The sequence below is a fragment of the Cyclopterus lumpus genome, chromosome 9, assembly GCF_009769545.1.
Source record: "Cyclopterus lumpus isolate fCycLum1 chromosome 9, fCycLum1.pri, whole genome shotgun sequence".
NCBI classification, from domain to species: domain Eukaryota; kingdom Metazoa; phylum Chordata; class Actinopteri; order Perciformes; family Cyclopteridae; genus Cyclopterus; species Cyclopterus lumpus.
Window position 1 is genome coordinate 18,561,596 of NC_046974.1, and position 22,382 is coordinate 18,583,977.

Below are 22,382 nucleotides of genomic sequence, written 5' to 3' on the forward strand. Positions count from 1 at the left end.
TTTTACACAATGTGATTAACATGCCTCAAAGTCAGATGTATATTATGTTCATTAATTTGACCATGATACAAATCAAAAGGGGTGAATAAAAGACGTTTGTTTTGCCAAAAATATATCAATGATATTTATTAACAGTCTTTGATTCAGAGTCAGTAGAATACAAGACACAGGACAGAGTTTATATACATTTCAATTAAATGCCACTGTTTTGATCAGCAAATTAAGACATTACTAAAGCAACCACTTTCGCAATTATTGTCCAACCTGAGTCTTAAGAGTTACTGCATTATATCAAAGAAATACCTACACAAATTAAAGAAAAGCTCAGAAGTATCACATAAAGTGTTGCAGTATCTCCTATCCTTCATTACATTGTCTTAGAACACAAAACACTTGCAGCATAGATACACATAAACAGATTGAAAGTGACAATGAAAAGTCCATAATACTCTATTTTTCTAGTCTTCTTCTGTTCTTAATTTACATTTCTGCATTACAATACAGGTACAAAAAATATTTATTTGTTTGTTTTACTTGAGAATAGATCAAAGAATTGATCAGTTGTCCAAGCTACATTCAAAGTTTCACAACAATTCTCTATTTAACATGACAATCATCACCTAAATACGGAGTCTCCCACTTCATGAAGCTTGTGCAACTCTGGCCTCAATTGACTGAACAGACCCAGTTACACTCTCACACTATTATGTGCAAATACAGCCCAATGAAATGTGCATTACGGTCATAGTGTGAACCAGAACGTTCCTGGACCGCGGAGCTGAAATGACTGAACACTTACCTCACAAATGTAAAAGACAAACTCTTTGTCTACCTGTCAGTCAAGAGATGTTCCTGCAAAGACGCCATTCAACAGCAATGTTTACGACAGTCGGAGCACTGTAGTGGTTATGTGATCGCTGAGGAATAAGTCACTTTGTGCCCCAACTATACCCTTAAAGAAATGCACATTTTCCACCACTTTACCAATACACTACAACCAACTAGAGCATTGTCTTTTTCTCTAATCAATAATTTAACCTGATAAAGATCAGCAGCTTAATTGGTGCTGGTGCTGTCCATAGTTGCAAGCAGATGTGAGAGCTTGGTTCTCTGGGACTGAGTGATATTCTGGCTCATGTGGATGATGCTGTCCATGGCCACGTCCGGGTTGGCCTGCACCAGGCTGGAAGAACAAGAACAACACGCTGAACATGCGTTGTAAGCGCAGCACATGCAGAGATAGTGAAACTGTTCTGAGCTGATCTGCAGTATATTCTGTTAATTATGTGTCAGAAAATATGACTTTCATGTATCGGTGCGGTCTCAAATATAGGATGGACTCAACAGCTGTGAAACTCTTCAGTTCGTTTGCCATAAATGTTTTACGATTAAAGCTATCGGGTCAGTGTAGCTGTAGTGTTATGTTCTTCAGGCCATGTGAGCTAAACATGACCAAACAGATGGAGTGATTGTGACTCTATTGGCTCGTACTTCATCCATTTATGTCCACAATGGGTCACAAAATGTGTGTGAGTGTGTCTGCATACCTGCGGATGTGTTTCAAAGTGTTTTCCCTTTTCAGGTACTTGATGTTCTCTCGGATGCCTGATCGTACGCCATCCTCCTTTGTTAAATGCTTCTCGAGCCACTCAACTACTACTTTGTTATTATCCCAGAGGTAGGCCTGGAAAAGCAGACAGTCTGTGATCAGCTTTCACAATGAAGCACTCAGAAACAACATCCATCCATCCATTTTCAATACCGCTTACAGAAACAACAGAAACCACATATTTGCAGGCCGCAGGCAAAAACGGCAGCTTTTTAAGACTTACAGTACGCAAGTGTTAATAATGCTCATAGGATTACATGACAACGATACTCTCACGCAAACATTCTCTTATTTTTGCAGAATTCAACCCATTAGCCCAACAGCTGTCTCTGACTGTCATAACATACCTTGACTGTTCCTTCCGTTTCAACAAACCAGCGCCGAAGCATGGACTGCATGTGTCCATCACTAAGGTCCTTGTTGGCCTGCAGAATCTCACACTTCACCACCTGCTCCAACAAGAGCCGACGCAGACGCCAGTAGAAGAAGGTCCGCACGGTCTTCCAATCCAAAATATCCTGTCAAGAGTTTCACTAGAATTACTGCCTCACAACTGTATCCCTCCGCCAACCTGTCTTTTGAGTTCAACTGCACACACACACACACACACACACACACACACACACACACACACACACATTGCCAGTGGTAACATTGGAGTGTTCATAAAGTGCACACTCACAGTGATGACACCCTTCTCCTGCATCCTCCCTGGGGTGTCATGGAGATCTACAAACTGCACTGCCACCTGGTGGTAGATGGGCAACAGGAATTCCTCCCTGGCTCTGAGCTTCGACTCTAGCTCTCTGCACAGTTTGTCAGACAGCTCTGGGGAAGCTGATGGAAACAAGAGTGACTGATTGAGCTATGCAAATAATTGCCAGTAAGGTTCTGAACATCCCAGGCATATGGAAATAAAAAAAGGAAAATAAATTGGTTTAGTGGGTTGAGAAAGAAAGTCTTTACCAAGCTGCTCAACCAGACTAGCATAGACTGAATCTAGTCTTCTCATGGTCTTCAGGAGATCCTTCCTCCTGTACTTGATCTCCACTGTGCCCTCAGCCTCCAGCACACCCCCTCTGGACACAGAAAGCACAACAGCAACATGGAGACAGAAGAATAGCTGGTTATTCTCACAAACACACCTGTTGCTTAGGTTGGAAACTCAATAGAGTAACCATTATTTAAAAAAAAGACGATTGCTTTATATACCTGCTCTCCCTGTCTGCATAGAGCTCCATACACAGTGGGTTGATGGTGGGGTCTATCACCACCCATGATCCTCCTCTCAGCTCAGCATGTGGTGGGATGTATACCAGCACCGGCTGATGGAAACTACGCAGGGCGTCCACGATGTAGGCGCCAAACTTCAGTATCTGGTCATACATATCTGGAAACAAAATGGGCATAAACATACGTTTTATTTAATGGAAAAAAAAACTTAAATGTAATGCAAAGTTCAGTATTCATCTGTTACCTTTCATTCCACCAGAGAAGCCCCTCCAGTTGGCAAACACCATGAGAGGAAGACGTTCCCGGTTGAAGTCACAAATGGCCTGAGCCGTTTTAAAGGCTGAATCTGGATACCACACTTGGCCCGCCTGCTGCAGAACCTGAAATTTACACACAAAAACACAAGTAGAGGTTGTTGAAGCATAAGCGTATGTGACCTTATGAGATTTGTACACGTCCGGTAGAAGGATAAGTCATTAGAATGTTTCCCATAAAACTTGTCTGTCTGCCAAAATGTCAGCCAGATCCATTGTACAAACATGATGGGACTTGCCAAGGACATTCAATGACCGGCCAAGAAGTCAATTTGACCTGGACAAGAATGCGGGAATATGAGGGAAAGTAAGAGATATGCAAGTTAACATCCGTCCAGATGAGTTTGGGTCGACTTGCTAGAATCTGATTGGTGTAAAATGCCGTGAAGGGAGGAATAGAATTTCGGACTTCGGGATACTGATTTTTTTGAGCTGGAATTGTGGTACGAGTGTATTATTGAACAAGAAAATAAGCGGCTCCCTGCCAAATACTGTCTTCCTCTTCATTTGCCAGCATACTTGACGACCCAGATGGGACCGACTCGAGGCCGCAGCGTCACCGCTCCTGCAGTCATTCGACAATCACGCGAGAGGCCTCATAAAAGGCAAACGATTGTGTACCTCGTTGTTGCTGATAACGCAAATCCTGTAAGTGTGGATATAGAAGCTAAGAAACTTTAAAGGGGGGTCTTGTCTCAGCTCGAGAGACCTAAAGTATAAATATACCAAACTATAATAAAAGAGAATCGGTTAGAAAGTGTTTTCTGTTTCTAAGGCAGGAAGCTGCGCTAATTCGAGGACTCTTGGGAACTTTTGTTACAGAATTCGAGTGAGCAGGAATTACATGATTTGAAGCAACACAACTGAATAGGCTTCACGACCACCACCATACTGGCATTTCTATAGGGACGTAAATACAAACAACTAAAGATCATTCATATACCAAGTCATATTTTGAAACGTAACAAAAAGACCACTGACTGTAACTGACCATAACATCTGGGTGGCTTTGCGTGATTGATGGCACGTTTGTGTGAAATCAGTAACATTAATGTCGCAGTGTACTGTGATGTTTGAATCTTAAACATGTGGTGACATTTACTCACTTTAGATTCTGAATCCAGGTTTGCTGGATCGGCTGGGACCGTGAGCTCAACTGTCCGTGTTTCAACAGCGATGACACCGAGGGGAATTCCTCCTAACCTGTTTGAATTAAACAAAGTTATGAAACAATTTTACTGTGTGATTTAATAAAAACATATATATAATATTTGAGCGTAAACAGGTTTACCGTGCTCTGCCCACTACCACCGTCTGAGCCCAAGACTCCATTATCTCCATGAAAGAGCCGTGGTCGAAGAATCCACTCTGCCAGGAACCTCTCACTGCTAATAACGTTGCAAAAAGAAAATTAACCTGGCTGATGACTGAAACAGACGGCTTTCAGAGTTTATATCACATGTGGACACTCACTGGGGTGAGGTCTCCCAGCCAGCATCCAGCGGGGGTTGTACGGTGCTTTAGTAGGAGTATATTCTATCTCTCTGTCTACTGGGTCTGTAGTTGATATAACAGGCACAGGGGAGTGTTTGTTCTGGAAGGAGAAGAGGAACAATAGTTAGTGATCTGAAGGGTCGGTCGGATACTTTTATAGACCTAAGAGTAACACTGCATGAACTTTCACATGTTCAGCGAAACCTTTGGCATGTAAGAGAGCCACTGCAGGATGGTGAAGACGCCCTCAAAGTCATCTGGCACGGTGGTGTGCGTGACTCCATTGTTGTGCATGATCTGGATCCCTCCCAGCTGGTTGTTGGATGTATAGACCTGTCTGCCCAATACCTGCACAGAAACAGAAACTTCAGGACATTTTTTAAAACTGACCACAAATGGGCAAGTTCACATCATTTCATTTATTTCTGAAGTGTTAAATTAATAATAATAATATGCAGATACAGTATTATTTTGGGTCCTCTCTCGCTCACAGGTGTTCACCAGATCCTGATCCAGTTGCTTCTTTGAACACGCCCTTACCTGAAGGCACCAGTATCCATTCAGCCCACAGCAGACACCAACTAAGTAATCTCTCTTTTGATTGGCTCTGTCAACACCATAATTCGCTTTTTGCCAGTATACAGTGGGCACAAAGAAGGCTAAACTATTCAAATGTCTTTAATTCTGTTGCAAATACAGTAAATTGTTCAAACCACCAGATAGCATGCATAACAAAATATCCTTTAACAAACAGCAAACAGACCTCCACCATCGATAAGAGCGCTGGGCCTTTGACAACAATATGTGGTGGAAGGAACTTCCAGGTCTTTCATGTGATGCAATAGGCCCCAAAAAAAACTTTGTTTCCTCATAGACTAACTTTGGGAAAGAGACGTCTGTAAGCTGTCAGCTGTCAAAACGAGATCGCCTCCACCGCTGTTTCCAATTCTCTATTCATCCATGAACGGACCAGTTTATTTGCAATGACAAACACTTCAAATATTTTCTTTTCATCAATAACAATGGCATTTGTTAACCAAACTAACCTTGTTCAGAGCACCTGCTCCAGTCAGGATAATGTGAGAGTTTTCTACCTGAATCACTCTCTGTCCCAAACGGACCAGATAGGCTCCAATTCCAATAGCGCGACACGTCACCTGTGAAAACAGAAAAAGTGACTCACGCAATAAAGTCCCAGAGAATCACTTCTTACTCAGAGAAATCAGATCCACATTCTTACCATACTTATTGTAATGATCTCATCATACGCCTGAGAGGATTCTCCAGCAATGGTGCCAGAACCACGCAGGTTCTCAACCCCGAGACCTTCGTCCTTCCCGATGACATCAGTGATGATGTACCTGTACACAGTGATAAAGACCATAAAAAGGACCAACTCTCTATTATCCCACAAACACAAGTTAAGTGTGTCAGTGATATTTAAATCAGCCAAACTGATGATTTGTCGTACCTGGACTCTCCACCTTCCTCTACATGGTGACAGTGAACAGCGTTGGTGGAGCTGATACCAGTGTAGTCCTGCGGTGTCAGGTAGAGGTACTTGAAGCCCTGCAGGGAAATGGAATTAACTTATGATAAGCAATGTAAAACCACACATACATATTGCTACACTATTTCCTGTGGTCAGTGCCTCAACTTGCATCATATAAATATTAGTTGAAACGTATTTCAGGGGTCACCTTGTAGAGGTCCGTGGGGTCAATCCAGGCCACCTGGAACATGTGTTTGATCTCTTCAGCGAGGCCAATGCGTGCTCCACTGTTGGCTGAGACGTAAATGCGGGGAATGCCCTCGGCCCGAGCCAACTCAGACGCCCTGAGGAACAGCTCGTCCTCTTGAGGACCAAATGAGCCGATCATGTAAGTGATGTCATTGCAGATGACGATGATAACTCTGCCCTCTGGGTACTCTGGAGTCTTCATCTTCAATCTGAAGGCAACCATTCCCACCTGGTGAAGAATAGGTTTGAGTGATCATCAGCATCAGCAACACTGAGAAAGCATGAAATGACACGAATGCTTTAAAAATGTCCTACATCATTGTCTCCAGGCAGGCGGTTCATCTGCACAAGTCGACCTTGAGGGTCCAGAACCAGCTCGGTGCACATCAGCACGTCTTTAGGGTATTTGTCCCCTGGACCCCACAGCTTAAACAGTGCCTACAGGAATATTTAAAGTAGGACTCAGACATCTTAGGAACAAACAGAATACGAAATAAACCTAATTCAGAGAGTTAGCAGTACCTGTCTGAACATCTCAGGGAAGTCATAGACGTATGTAGTCCCGAGAGTTTGAGCCTGGAAGCGTTTGGCCTGCAGCAGGTCTTTGGTCACATAAGGAGTGTTGATCAGCATGCCATGCAGAGGACCCTGCTTATCTCCATAGGACTTGAACATGATCTAGAAAGGGAAATTAGTGATTCATTTGACCATGAAAATACATAACTATAAAACAACCACACAGAACAAATCTTATCCCACATACCACATCTTTGGTTACAATTATTTTCACACACTGCTTAAAAGGGGCCGACTCGAGTTCACCGTCCTCACCTGTCCAGAACTTAGGTTGGTGACTTCCTTGTACAGACTGATGTCCAAGTAATAGCCAGACTCATTAGTGAGAAACAGGCGGACAGGAATGGCATTCCCGGTTGGTGTCAGACGGATGTTGATCTTCAGCTCAGCCTGCAGAACCCGCAGCTTCCAAAGACGGCTGCCGTAGCGCATCACCATGGAGCGAACAGACTCCTCTATCTGAGGGTCCCAAGAAGAGGACAAAGACCACTGAGAGATAAAACTGGTATACACAAAGAAGTCATTTACATGTCTAAGTAATCATAAAAAGGCATGAAATCATAAATAGTAATACTTGTACTTGTAGGGGTAGAATATACGTGCTCGACACTGACTTTAGAAGGGTCCATAATGACAGTGGGGACGAAGTTGAGGAAGATGTGGTTGCAGTCTGTGCGGACACCGGTGTTACTGAAGGCCACCTCCAACTCATCCATGGCCTCCAACAGTAGACGTTCTCCCTCATTTTGAAGGTATTCAAAGGAGGCTTCCTGGTTGTGTATAAAAAGAGATTTAAATCACCCCAAAATATTACCACTAACCAAATATTACCAACATTTTCTGTAATCAAGGAATTTTAAGCCTTTCACATTGTAAAAAAAAAAAAAGTCAAAATGGTGTCTAGAATCAAAAAGCTGTGATTTCCAGTTGCTCCACTAACCTTTGTAATAAGATCAGAGTGGCGGATAATAGCTCGTATGAAGAAGCGATAGTCTGTGACTTCAGCTCCCTCCTGAACACGAGCAGCACCGAGGTACAGCTGCATCTTGTGGTTGGCACAGGGGACGGCTGTCAGGTCAAAGTTCCTCATGCGGTTGAGCTCCAGCTGAAACGCTAAAGCCGGCTCCAGATTACGGTAAATACGGTCCTCCTGGAACTGAGGACAGACGCACATCATCATCTCTTCTGACGTCAGCATTTCAGCTCATTAACTAACTGCGATCTGATTATCGATTCTACAATTACAGGTTTTATAAAGAAAAACGTACCCCATCTCTAGCTCTGAAAGTGAAGAACTTGGGGAATTCTCTCTGTAGAAATAAAACAATCAGATAACAACCACGTGTATTTACACTGTAAATGTGTACTTGTTGAAAGCAGTTACAATGGGATCGTTACTGAACAAAAGTAGTGCAGCTATTGTCATATATTTGGATAAAAAGATTGGAACTGCAGCACAATGCGGCATTACCTCTAGTTTATAGACAACAGAAGAATTCACATAGCACAGCTATGATGAGCACAGAGTATCTACATTATTATGTTAGATATTGAGTTATAATATTGTAGCCAGCCAGAATCATACATGCAATGGGGGTAACAACATATACATAAATACAAATGTAATTTCTAGTATTACAAATCAATATTAGCCACTTATTTGCTTCCTTAAACTGTGAATTAATGACTCAGTTACCAGTTACAGCCCAGTACCAACTAATTTGTGTGTATTTACCTTCTGTGCAATCAAAAATGTGATTCGCCTGATTCCATATTCAAAGAGGACAGCACGCTGTTAAAAAACAACAACAACATTTTTGATTAAATGTAAAAAAAACTGAAACAATATCTCACATTCATAAGAATCTGCCTCGTTTTCAGAAGCTAGCTGACCTTTGACTGGGCAAAGGCGGTGAAGGCTGTAACCAGGGCGTCGCCGTCTTCTGTGTCTGCTGTTTTTATGGACACGTTAATGATGTGGATCGGGTTTTCCCTCGTGTTCTGTAGGATGAGGGAGAACTCGGTGGCTGTAGTGATACAGATGGAAACGTCTTTTGTATTTATAAGACAGTGACTCTTACACACCCACATCGCTCACCTTGAAGTCCTCCTCCTCAAACAGACTGGAGTGGGACTCTGAGAATGGAGTACTCTCCAAGAGGGGTTCTGCAAAGCTGGTGAGAACTTCGTCAAAATTCCTGCAAAAGAAACAGAAACGCATCAACATGCAACTTATTTTTTACTTTGATCAACAGATATTTTCCACGTATACAGAGGAGAGAAAGAATCATAATCAAGTTTAAAAAGGGACCTCTTGAAGTCGTCGAAACAGTGGAAAGCCACCATGGCGCCCATGCGCTGGCAAGGGGGAGAAAAGGCTCCCTCCAGAAAGAGTTCACTGCTCTCTCGCCTCATTTTAAAGCGGCTTGATCCACTCACTGGCACCGGAACCCTGAAAAAGAGACAGACGGACAGTAAGAGCAAGACTGAACCACTGAAAGATCACATCGAGAGGTTCGCTTAAGCGAAAAAACAACAAAAAACACTGAGCAGCCAAAATATGACAAATATGCATACTAGGGACGTGCGGTCAGGGGAGGCAGGGCCTCACCTGTCATCATCATCACAAATAATGATCAAATAAATATGAATATTTCTCTAGTGATCTTTGCTATAAATGTGATTTATATACGATTACAATCATTTCAATCATTTTTATAATCTTTTTATATCTTCTAAAAGAAGATAAGGAGGACATTTACAACAAAGTCACAGGTTTTTGTCCAGAAGGATAAACGAATGGAGTAAAAGTAAAATTAAGACTATGCATACACTGCAGTAGGCTATATAGCCTATTTTGATTTGTATTAAATGAGGATGAATTGTGGAACTGGGATGGCAAGTTAAAAGCACGCGGTTGGTGCAGAGGAAATGCGCTCCTTCTCTGAGCTGCTAGAAATTGGTGGAATCAAATATGTACCGTACCTATGTTTGTGTAAAGAATGCAGATATAAATATGAAAAACAACCAGTAGTCAATGTGCACGCTGCCAATTGAATGGTGATTTAAGCTTCCCTATTGGGTTCATATATTTGTAAATGTGACTCAGTGCCTCACCAGCCACGAGCCTCACCGCACGTCACTGATGCATACAGAGAGCAATTAAAGCTGGAGTCTGGATGTTGCTATGTATTTGACAAGAAGCCAGTACAATCACCCTCATATCAAACTATAACTACACACAGTTGATGGGTATAATTAATATATTGAATTGGAAATTATTATGAATTGTTGTTATCCAGAGCAATTGTTACTATGTCTGATTGGGAGTTGCAAATCAAGAAGTCTGATGGTTCAGAGTACAGGCTCTCCATTCAGCAGCAGTCAACAAAATCTGAGGCTTGAAGTTTCTAAGAGGAACATAGAACAAATAAAACATATGAACCTCTCAAAAAGCTCAGTATTGCTAAGCAACAAAAATACATACAAATAAGCTCCGCTAAACCAAGTGAATTAAGAAGAGGAGTCCTTAAGCAAATGTACCTGGATTGAATGGCACAAAGAAAGAAGTAACACAGCACATCCTGCATGCATTGCTGTGAGACATACACTTGATCAGGTGGTTTGGCTGGTTGGGAGGAGCTTTACTCTACCTGTTGTGAGTAGGGTTGCTTCCTCTGAAATCAGATGATTGACAGGTGAATATTAGCAGTGGATGATCAAACCCCTCTACCTCAAGGCATGATGAGTCGATTAAAGCACTAAACAAGATGCTGTGCACAATCACATTCATGTCCAGTGGGTAAAAGCATTCTGCATTCACTGTCAGCCATAAGCAGTTACAGCAGCAGTTTATAGGCTCTCCGCCTGCACCACTTAACAGGATAACTATTCAATATATTTATTATTTATTGATCTATCAGGTCAATGTAATGAAGACTAGATGGCTAAAGGAGAGTAAAATAATGGTTGGTACAGGCTGGACTCTATAAAACAGCCACAAAGACAGGGATTATTTTATTAAAAAGCCCCCACACACTGTGGCATCACACGTTGTCACAGCCTCTGACGCTGTCTTGATGTAATATCTGTCCAGTTTTGGAAGTGGCAGTGGTAACAATGCGTTATTTAAAGAGTCTTTTGAGTAGAGTTCGGTGAAGGATTTATTTGTACCTGTTCGGATGTGATGATGGCAGCATGAACTGGAAGTCTACAGCGCATGTTCCATCCTGCAGCTGGTGATGCTGGATGCTATTCAGCTCATAGGCGATGTAACCTCTGCGCACATACACCTGAGAGTCAAGACAAAACAAGAGATTATCACGACTTAAGAATTTTAAAAAGCATACAAAAGAAGGTGTTAATGCCGTGACCGTACCTCCAAGGCAGCCATGCAGACAACTTGGTTGGTGTGATAGAAGAAATTGGGCAGAACATCAAAAATTGAGGTTTCAGAGAGAATAAGTTTCTGTGCCAAAGAAGAAGAAAAAAATATATTAATTTGATATTGAAGCTGCTCCAAGAAAGAATTATTACAATTAAACTTCACCACACAATGAGACTGACCTTCAAGTTTTCTGGACAAAACTGGTGGCCGTACGTGTCAATGGCTGACAGGAAGATGGACTCCACCTGGTTGTGCCTCAGTTCATATGATGGTAAATGGGACGCAATCAAGACCTATGGCACATTTACAAATATAATATCAAATCCATACAGATGGAATAACTTGATCTTAAAAAGGTGATGGTCTCACAAAGTATCCAACTTGAGGTATCCAGTCTTTTGAACACATTTAAAACAAACATAATAAAATGTAGACGTTACCTGTCTGGCTCTCAAGGCAACCTTTGAGTTCTCCATCTTGCTAAGCTCCGTGAGCTCGTTCAGAATGGCCATTAGCTCATCTGCTAGCATGGAATCCCTTCCACACAGATGGTCCTACACAGTGCACAAAGTGTCTTTCACTAAAACTTTAGTGTTGAGGAATGTTTCACTTATACGTGTGAGTTTTGAGGCCTTACTATGAGCATTATGACCAGGATGTTCTTCTTGGAAACCTGGGCATGAGAGAAGATGTAATCCAGCACAGGGCTCATGTCCGGCTTGTGCTGCTCTCGCAAGTTGATAACGCACTTGTCATAGTGAGCTGTTTGTGAGAACAAGAGTGCAAAGATGTGAGCTATGACCAACAACCTGGGGTTATGAAAGAAATGTACTCCTCTAGAGTTTAATGTATTAATATCACCATGTTGAAACTGTATCTCCACTTGCAGGTATCTCTTCAGCAGATCGAGAACCACAGACTTCATGTAACCTCGAATTCCACTGCGGTACCTGGACAAGCCACATTCAGACATGTATCAATCAATGGGATATTGTTCCACACATTATGTATTACTGCTTTACAATCTGCATCTCACTAAAAATGATAAAAATGAACCTCTGCACCAGCTGAACAATACTCTGAGTGTTCATGAAGAACACCTCTCGGTCAGGCTTCCTCTGCAGGGTCGCTGCATGGCTGTCTAGAATATTTGCAATCTTGAATAAACAAAAATAAAATCAGATTACATTAAGAACTTGCACCACTGCAACCAGCAACGTGTCACCGTGCCTCAGCGTCACTCACCCTTTGGCTCGGGAACTGGCAGAGGACAGAGGTGATGTTGCTCGCGTACTGAGCCATGACCTTACGGATATCTTTCTCCACACTGGAGGGAATGCGACTCGCCAGGCTCGTCATGATCTCCTGGAGTTCCAACAGCGGCAGCGAGGGGTCCCTGAGGGTCTTCATCAGGGTAGCCACCCACTGTTTCAGCTGTAGACATGAACATGTACATATGATTAACACCGATGGCATCAGTTTACGAATCTGCAGAGGCAGAAAGCCTACCGTGTACCTTGCTGCTAAAGAAGGGCTCTTCAAGGCAGTAGCCGGCCATGACTTTCACCAAGTTGTCCAGCACACAGTGAAACACCTGGTGAAGCTTTTCACCAACAATGGGCAGCGGTTGCTGCGGTGGCAATATGGCCGTGTTGAGCTCCACCTATGACCGCAGGTGAAAGCAGAATAAGAAGAGAATAAAAATTAAACACGGGACACAGAATATTATTATTATTTGTTTTCCAGACAAAAGTTACAATTTCAGTGTGTAAATAAAAGGCCTATATGTTACACTTTTTAGCCAAGACATCACAACAATGGTTAAAAGTGGTAGGGGTTACTCGGCACAATTAAGAGAACACAAATATGAATTTCCATTAATCTACCCGATGGATACTGCTGGGGTCATCCAGTTCGACGCGTGCCACCACGCAGCCAGGCTCAAGAACAGCTCCAGATCTCTTGACAAAGTGGACACAACCAGACTGCGGCACTGTCAACGCCATCACCATCTTCATCACCTGAAACCACAGCGCAGACAGCCAGTAAATACAAATACTGCATGCCTCAAGAAATCCATTTTACCACCATGTGTCACATTCACCTCAATCTCTGCATAGGTCTCTCCTGAGAAAACATGGCCGCCATCGTCTAACACATACTGCAGCAGTTTACCGGCAGTGGGCGACCTCAGCATCGTGGGATCAGTCTCCTTCACAAATACACAAGTCTTGTTGCCTACAGTGACGCGATAGCTGTGGGGGATGAGGTAATTAATAATCAAACTAACAAATAGATGAAACTAGATCGACAGATTCAAATGCTCTTGCCTGTCCACTTCCTCCTTCATGTAGGTGATATGGCTGCTGCCGTCATAGCACAGCAGGAGGCCCCCATCACTCAGCCTGTGGACGTCTATCTCAATGTTGGAGCCGTTCAGCATGATGACATAAGTTGTTGGGGATTGGCGAGCAACCTGCAGGTAGCAGAGGCGATAACGTATTGATTAAAACAGAGAAGAGTCAAACGAGGAACGTGCGAAGGGAATAAAGCAGATACCTTGAGGCAGAACTTGACTCCTTCGTATATTAGGTCCACACTGACAGAGTTGAGTAGACTGGCTGCAGGCAGTACTTGGCCTCTATGGATGCAGTAGTTTTTAATAAGTCAAATATGTATAAAGATACAGTGCGAATTGTAATGAGACATTAATAACAGGGGACTGTGTCGACTGACCTTTCCAGTGAATGCAGGTAATCAGACATACTCTTTTGGAAGCTTGCATCAGCAACATGCAAAGCCCCACAAACAATACCCAGCATGGTATCTGGTCTCTCCGCCTGTAGGAAGAGCATGTTGCTTCGTAAAACAAACAAACAAACAAACATCCCCAACTTCAGTGACCCATTACTTAGCCATGTAATGATTTATGGCACAAAGTCATCAGTCTCCTACCTGCACTTTCTCTGCAATGAGATGATCCAGCCAGCTAGTGTCGATATCATTGTTTCTGAAGCTTTCCGTCTCTAGTAACTTAATGAGGTATTCAACCGTGGTCCGGAAGTCCCCTCTAATGGACAGCTCCTTCATAGCCACCACCATGTTCCTGTAGCACAAGATGAATATGACAGCTGATAAACACATCTACCCTATTAGATTGTGATCTGTTAATGCTAAAACTTAGTATTATATTATATAGAAGTCGACCTAAATCCACTACAATGAAATTGCATTAGTTGTCATTGCAGTTTTCACAATATTGTATTACATCATGTGCAGTTACATCATTAAGGCATTACTGGCTGTTGCCTTGGACACCTGAAATTGTTCAAGATTAGATATCACATAATCATTGGAAGAGGCTTACGAGATGGCTTCTTCGCGGTTTTCTCCCCAAGAGAAACAGTGTCCAAACTGGGAATCTGCAAATTCATGCAGGCCTCCAGTTGCCCCAACGCTGAAATAACCCCAGACGTTTTTACTGCTGCGGAAGTTCAGCTCCTGCACGGTGCCAGAACTGGGCTTGAACCCCTGTGAGAGAGCACAAGGAGGACGAGTCAGTGTTGCAAATCAAATGAACACAACAAAACGCTGTGTTGGTGAAGTGGAGCTCTACCTCATCAGGGTTCTCACTGGTGATCCGTGCAGCTATGACGTGCCCTCGTGGACTTGGCATGCATTCTGGAGCCTCAAAGTCAATAATGGTGTCACCCCACGGAGTTTCTCCATAAAGCAAGCGGATGTCCTTCATTCTATGAAGGGGGATGCCCATCGCAATCTATGGTAGATGACAGTTCAAATTGAAGGACTGGAACTCTGGCTTTGGTCACATTTGCAAGAGCATTACTCATTTTGTTCCTATGGTATGTATGATTCTTCTTCTTTTTGTTTTACCTGAAGCTGGGCAGCTGGCAGGTTCACATCTCCGATCATCTCTGTACAGGGATGTTCCACCTGCAGGCGAGGATTCAGCTCCAGGAAATGGAAACTTCCATTTTCAGAGTAAAGATATTCCACAGTACCTGCGCTTACATAGCCCACCATCTTGGCCAATCGCACAGCATACTGGGCCAGAAAGAGGAGACCGAATGTCAAGTTTTAACCATACAAGTTCATTTTGGTGGTGAAATAAAACACACGCAGTTATGTAAACTGACCTTTTCCATTTGCTCGAATGTTGAGGAAGAAGCTATGGTGGCAGGAGCTTCCTCTATTATCTTTTGGTGCCTTCTCTGGACGGAGCAGTCTCGTCCAAAGAGAGAGATGGCGTTTCCGTACTCATCAGCCAGTATCTGAACCTCAAGGTGTCTGGCATGCTGAGCCAGCTGCATGATGAAGATAGGCGAGCCGGGTACCTCTGTCTGAACCTGCACTCAAAATAATAAAATCAACTTAGCTGTCAGAATTAGACCAAATTCAACTGTATAAAAAGGGGGTATGAATCAAATCAAACCTGTCTAAAGAGGCTTGGAAAATCTTCCGAATTTTCTACTTTCCGGATACCCTTTCCACCTCCACCTTCAGAGGCCTTGATGACAACAGGATAACCAATTATCTCAGCCCCCTGCAAAGAAACACCACATGAAATGTAATTTAGCAAAAGGGAATAATAATTTGAGTAAAAAAACAAAAACAAATGTGACGATATTATTTTGATGACTTTGCCAAATATACTTACTGCTAGCCCATCATCAACATCAAGAACACAGCCTTTTGAGTAGACCAGCGGAGGCACACTGATTACATTGCCCAGAAACTGGTCGTCCTCTTCCCAGTCCACTCTCAGACCTGCAGCAACACAACACACATGCAGAGAACATGAATACACTGACAAACACTGTGTTACTATACATTATGTGAACTGAGACATTGCAGGAGGAAAATCATCACCTGATCCGCTCCATGGTAGTGTGGGAATGTCAGCACTCTGAGCCACAATAGAAGAAGCCACCTTATCCCCGAGAGCCCACATGGCCTTACTGGATGGGCCTGAGAGAAATGCAATCAGTGAACAATGAGATCTGAAACTGGTTTGAATAAACACAATTAAAATGATGTGAACTTTCTGTGGTTTCAAACTGGATTTTTACCTAAGAACGATATTCCTGCTTTGTCCAACAGCTCAGGCAGTTTGGGGTTTTCAGAGGCATGACCCCAACCAGCCCAGACAGCCTGTTAATAGTGAGGCACACAGACATGTCATTTACCAGATGTTTATGAAAAGGTAGGCAAGGTCAAAGGTCAATATAGGTTACAGACCAGAAAGAACCAAAAAGGCAAAGAGTACCTGCACTGGGATTCTTTTCGCAATGTCAACGATCAGCTCTACGTTGGCGTAGTTGTTGTTGTTGGGCCCACCGGGTACAGGCACATAATGGTCTGCCATCTTAATGTATTCTAGAAGGGAAACATAGCAATGATGATATGATTATGATACTGTTTGATGGGTGATATTTTCTGCCGGGTAATATACACTGATACATATTGTGTTCACAATGACCTGCATTAGCTTTCAAGTCTTCAGGGGTAACCATGACAACAAAACGGATGGTCCTTTCGTTACGAAACATTTCGTAGGACCAGCGACGAATAGAACGCATGCATTTGACTGCAGCTATGCCGTTGTTAGCAATCAGCACCTGGAGCAGAAACAGAAACCACTTGTGTAGCTTTAAGAAAGACAGAAATACTGCAATGGTCATTCAGCAAGACAAAACAAATACAGGGAGGACTTTACTTTTTCGATGACGCGGTTGCCACCAAACCGGGTAACAAACTCAGCAGGAGAGGCCACGGTGAAGTCCCTCTGGAGATCCATCTTTCTGTGTTTGCGTCCTTTTTTCACCAAGTGAAGACCAGACATGCTAGGCCTGGAGAAGAAAGGTCATGGTTAGTTGTCTCTTCCAATTATACAGCACAACACGATAACCTGGGTGTATTCTGTTCCACGTAAAAGCTGAAACAAATACCAAATAATCCAAGAACCAGAACACAAACTATACAGCAGCAACAACAACAACAAGGGAGCACTGAAAATCAAAAACCCAAGTCAAAGTTCACTCTCTCTCCTCTACAGGCAGACTGTGGACCAGTCCATTTATTTACGACCTGATCTTCAAAATAACACGTACAACTGCTCTTAATAGGAAACAACTCGTGGAAAAAACTAACTATTTATGAATAGGCCCATGCTGTTGGACCTTTCTATCTGATGTTCACCAACAACAAGAGACAATAAAAAAGGTAAACGTGTCATCAGCCTGATGCATTCATACAAACTTTACTTAAGCCCAGACACACAACACATGCACCTGGCGGGGTCCAGCAGCTTTAGCAGAAGTCATGAAATATTCAAAAAGATCACAAATCAACAACTGAGCTTGTTTCAGTGAGACCTGTTTATGCAAGTTGACATAAACCCGAGCTTCCATTTTGCATACATATGCTATATTACTTTGGTCCGGGATTATAGCCTTCTCATTTACTGCAGTTTTAACAGATGACGATATTCAAGAAGGACCATTGGGTTATTTCTGCATAGTAGTCAGTGATAAAAATGATCAATAGAGTTCTACAAGTGTTTCCTTGTAGGGTTTTACGATCACACGCTACATTTCTATGTCATAAAAGTGGATCATCTCATCTGGTTAAACATTATAATGTAAACAACACGCATAATAGAAGACATCGTTAAGTTAAGAAAACAAATGCGAAGCAACTTTACCATGTTTTGCAATAACTTAAGATAAAATTACAGACCATGATTATCAGCTGGCTGGAGCCGTGTTCGTTCCAAAGTCTCATTGCAATTGCACTGCAAGCCATCTCACATAAATGCTGTCCCATGTTGAGATATCACTGAGTTGCACCTGTGTTGCATCAGTGAGCGATAGAGGGAAGTTGAAGTGCAATGTTGTCTGAGTCGATATGAACTTTAAACTTGACTCCGGTGCTGTTCAGTAAATGGAGATCGTGCCACTATTTAGATTTTTTTATCAACTTGTGCAGCTCTGCGTCACGTGGTGTTCTCGTGTTTATACACCTTCTAATCTTTTCTTCCAGAATACGAGGCAGAAGTTCATTTACACACGTACTTTACTGAACCAACCAAAGAGTATCTAATTACAAACATGACTTAGTCTTGTTGGCTTATTTCTTTACGGCTTCATAGTTATTGTGGTCTTTTTTTTTTTACACTTCCCTTCTCAAGGGTACACATTGTCAGAGTGATTTTCTTTCCTTCCATTTCCTCAAACGAATGTGTGCCAAGACAAGCTTCTGTTCAGTTAACTACAACCAGTAAGACCACAAGCGTGATCCTCCCTGTTCACAGCATGTATGCAGAAATTGTTCCCGTATCTATTCTACTTTCGTACAAAGTAATCATTAGTTTCCTTTTTCTCTGCAGCTGTAACATAAAGCATGCGACACATGCACATAATAAACTATGCAGCAAAAGTATCAAATTACATGGAACGGAATCCAACTTTAAAGAGCACTTACCTTCAGAGACATGGGAACAAGTTGAGACCCTGACAGACGTTTCCCTCCATTATACAGTATACTTTAATGCCTTTTAGTGGGGAAACTAGAATTTAAAATCTAAGACAAAAACAAAGCTACCTCTACAAAGTGCTTCCTCCAATGTGCTCCCTCCCACATTTGCTGCATAATATTCTACAGATCCCTGTGACAGATCACAGGCTGCTTCTTGTAAATATACAAAGAGGCAACTTCATTTAGCAAAATATGTAGCCAAAGTGTTTGGACCTGAAAAGACTGAAATCTTTGTACACAAATATATAAAAAGATTTGTTTTCTATTAAACATTTTTCCCAAGTACATCTTCTTCTGCGATAAAACTATTTCTCTGAACTGCAGGAAGATGCAGTTCAGAGAAAGTGTTCCTGCATGCTTCTAAGGATTAGATTTTGAAAATCTCTTACCTTGTTCTCTTTCATGATGCTTTCCACAAGTCATGCTACACAGCTTTATGCATTTGGGTAAATCAATCCAACTAAGCATGTCAAACTGAGCGTGTCGCTGTGTGCACCGAACAACTTCTCTGACCCACATTCATCTGATAAGATTCACTACATAGACCCGCGCCAGGTAGACAAATAACTCTTCACTATGTACACTGTAAAACTAAACATGTGTGGAGGATTTTTAAGTGTCTTTTGTTTGCTGTGTTGCGACCGAGAGTGACACCACAGTTTTCAAAGTCGTTTGGTGCAGGCTCCTGTTCCATGAATAGAGCCGGGGGTGTTTGGCATGCAACAACAGCACAGGCCAACGCCACCGAGTCAGGTGATAAGACACAGCATGTGGAGACAGAACAAGTAGGAACAGAACGGCATGTCACCAATGTGGCCACGTGTTTGACCCACATATTTTGAGCCAATACATCTTCTGCAAGACCTTAAAGACCCCCCCCCCCCCCAATAATGAGTTTTAAAAATGTGGTTCCAACCTGTGGCCACGAGGGTGACGAATATTTGTGGAGTGATGAAAACACGCTTGACCCGAGTCACGCTGACATTAAATCAATTCTATAGAAACAAGGTTACTTACTTCATGCCTGAGGGGCTGGACTGTGGCACTGCAGAAGACCCCTGCTGAGGAGAAGATTTGGGGGCGGTGACCAGAGGATCCTCGTCTGAAGAGTTGTCCTCCGATGCTCCAAGAATAAACTTAAGACGTTCCCTCGCTTCTGGCTCTGAGCTCAGCATTGGCACCTTGGTTCTGGGAGGTTTCCGGGTGTTCGTTCGCAATGATGACTTTTTTGAATTTATCTCAGAGGATGCCTGCAGAGCCTCAGTGTCCACTGTTTCAACTGCAAGACCCGCAGACGCACTGCTGGCCTGAGGACTGTTATCCTCATTGTGTGTTGAAGAATTAGTAGGAACCGTTGACGGGGAATGTTCGCCTGGATGAGGGGATTGTGCAGCGGGCACACCCTCCTTGGCTGCAGTTGGACCACAGCCAGACGGAGATTCCTCTTTTTTTGCGGGCATTGCTACCGTCTTGGTATTTATCCTCCACACTAGCAACAATATCCATAGGATTAATCCCAAAGCTGCCAACTGGAACATTCACAGACGTCCTCCTGAGACTGCAACAAGAGCAAAGTAGACATTAGATGTCACACAAGAGATGACAGTAACATCTACACTTCATTGCATCAGTGAGCAAACTTAAAAAGATCATTATGGGATATCTCCCTCACCTCACTTGGTAACAACTTTGGTGGCTTTAAAAGTGAATGTTGATTTTTCAACAGTAAAATGTCTCATTCAGTCTTTGTCAACATTCACTAACCACTTTAAAAAGGGATCCTCACAATAAGTGTAGAATTAAAAAGATCTGTCAATATATAATTTATCAGAATTCTTTATTCTCAAATATCAATGTCAGCCTCAAAAATCCGTTGGACCTCAATTAAGTGACTTTTTGTGGTAATGCTATGTGGAATAGCTGACTGGGCACAGTTCTAGTCTAAAGACATTTCTTTAGGGGTGATCAGAGGTCAGAAGCCGTCTCGGGACAGAGGAATGCTGGGTCATTTTGCATAAGATTTGGGGGTTACTGTCACACTCTTTAACAACAATAGCTTTAACTCAAGATAGCTATGTTTAACTATACTAGTAGGGGCTGGCACGCTACCTTTCAAAACCAGTGTCCAGTAATCAGCCTGTCAGTAACAGCTGCCATGAGAGCGAAGGGAGGCTGCTTTATATGGGGTAAAGGTCAACACTGAGGGAATGAAGGGTTGGGAGGAGGAGGCACAAACACACACACAAACAGTATTAATGAGCATATGAAGGAACAAAAATAAATAAATAAAAATGAAAGATAATATTCATATCTGTGTGAAACAAATATGGATTCCTCATGTCAGCTTGAATCTGTCAAAATGAAACATATATTAATAGGAAATGAATGTGAAAGGTACATTCAATACAGAAACATGGAGGCATTTGTCCTCTGGAGCCACTTTGACTTTGACTGAAACAAAGATAATGCTGAGCTATCACTTTTCAGATGAAGCACAATCAAGACCATTTCTTCATAAGAATAGCAGTAAAAAGTTTTAATGTCATGTGTCATATCTATTATTTTACCTTTAGAAGCTAGTAGTTCTTACGGTGCTGATCATTTACATGACATGCTAGTTACTCCACTATATAATAAAAGAAGATAGCGGTAGTGTGGTAACTTTAGCTCCATACTGACCTCAACCGACCGTCAAATGTGCACATGTCACAGACTAAATTTAGGCTCATCACCTGCAAACTTAACTAAACACAATAAATTATAAACTTACGTGACAAAAAAAAAACTACAGTTCAGACAAAGCAGGATGTTCAAGTCAATTCTGAGAAAACTGACATTTTATTTGTGATCATTTTTTGCATGACAGGAAAATCAACCTGTTCTTTAAGATCAACCATGAAGTCGTCTTTGCCAATGACATAAACCTCGGGTTTAAATGATTAAAAGAGGTATTCAGTTGTAAAAACACACCATTTGAATGACTCTTACCATTACAGAAAACGGACAGCTCTGCTCTGTCGTCGTCGTTGTTGCTGTTGTTGTTGTTGTTGTTACAATACACACCAGGCTAGTGAGTTAGCTGACAGCCGAACAGCTTAACTCTGAGTTACTTTGATTCAAGCTGCATTCTTCAATGTCTAATCATCTCCACCAAGACCTCACACTCCGCACAAAGTGAGCTGCACCGCTGGCAACGGTTTTACAGTTGAAATCATTTTCCTGACAGCAGCAGGAAATGTCACTGCCACCTACCTCAGCTCGTCTCTCTTTCAGCCTGCGTCCACAACGCCACCTCCTTCCTCCTCGCCCGGATGGTAAACATGTGCAGGGAGGGGTTTTCTAGCTCCTCCCAGGAAAGAGTAATCCGTCCGAAGATCGTGTATATAAACACGTTTCAGCATGTGGTTTAAAAACAGGGCGAAAACAAATAACTAATTGTTCGGTCTGCAAATGGCGGTCTGTCCCTGAAAC

At 42.4% G+C, this 22,382-nt stretch overlaps 1 protein-coding gene across 8 annotated transcripts; it reads right to left on the bottom strand.

Moving 5' to 3' along the window:
* Nucleotides 1–110: 110 nt before the first annotated feature.
* Nucleotides 111–22,283, bottom strand: acacb (acetyl-CoA carboxylase beta). Of its 8 annotated transcripts, none has more exons than XM_034541525.1 (55): nucleotides 22,164–22,283; nucleotides 21,021–21,110; nucleotides 19,929–20,469; nucleotides 17,092–17,224; nucleotides 16,855–16,993; nucleotides 16,642–16,751; nucleotides 16,445–16,526; nucleotides 16,245–16,343; nucleotides 16,033–16,142; nucleotides 15,808–15,918; nucleotides 15,512–15,721; nucleotides 15,249–15,419; nucleotides 14,971–15,132; nucleotides 14,722–14,885; nucleotides 14,310–14,460; nucleotides 14,091–14,194; nucleotides 13,914–13,995; nucleotides 13,685–13,830; nucleotides 13,459–13,609; nucleotides 13,241–13,375; nucleotides 12,871–13,017; nucleotides 12,600–12,788; nucleotides 12,411–12,511; nucleotides 12,216–12,304; nucleotides 11,992–12,116; nucleotides 11,795–11,908; nucleotides 11,534–11,647; nucleotides 11,346–11,435; nucleotides 11,141–11,259; nucleotides 10,621–10,644; nucleotides 9,279–9,419; nucleotides 9,066–9,165; nucleotides 8,861–8,968; nucleotides 8,703–8,759; nucleotides 8,236–8,277; nucleotides 7,908–8,123; nucleotides 7,582–7,737; nucleotides 7,223–7,426; nucleotides 6,914–7,069; nucleotides 6,707–6,829; nucleotides 6,351–6,620; nucleotides 6,122–6,219; nucleotides 5,891–6,011; nucleotides 5,697–5,807; nucleotides 4,855–4,998; nucleotides 4,630–4,750; nucleotides 4,448–4,544; nucleotides 4,263–4,359; nucleotides 3,087–3,222; nucleotides 2,822–2,999; nucleotides 2,576–2,688; nucleotides 2,292–2,446; nucleotides 1,957–2,127; nucleotides 1,548–1,684; nucleotides 111–1,183 (listed from the first exon to the last, which is right to left on the bottom strand). In XM_034541525.1, the coding sequence occupies exons 3-55, from the start codon at nucleotides 20,447–20,449 to the stop codon at nucleotides 1,057–1,059; spliced, it is 7,272 nt and encodes a 2,423-aa protein (XP_034397416.1). In that variant the 5' UTR covers nucleotides 20,450–20,469; nucleotides 21,021–21,110; nucleotides 22,164–22,283; the 3' UTR covers nucleotides 111–1,056. The 8 variants fall into 8 exon arrangements, with proteins under 8 accessions (XP_034397416.1, XP_034397414.1, XP_034397417.1 ...); XM_034541523.1 differs by having other exon boundaries at nucleotides 21,900–22,222; XM_034541526.1 differs by lacking the exon at nucleotides 21,021–21,110 and having other exon boundaries at nucleotides 22,164–22,233.
* Nucleotides 22,284–22,382: the final 99 nt, after the last annotated feature.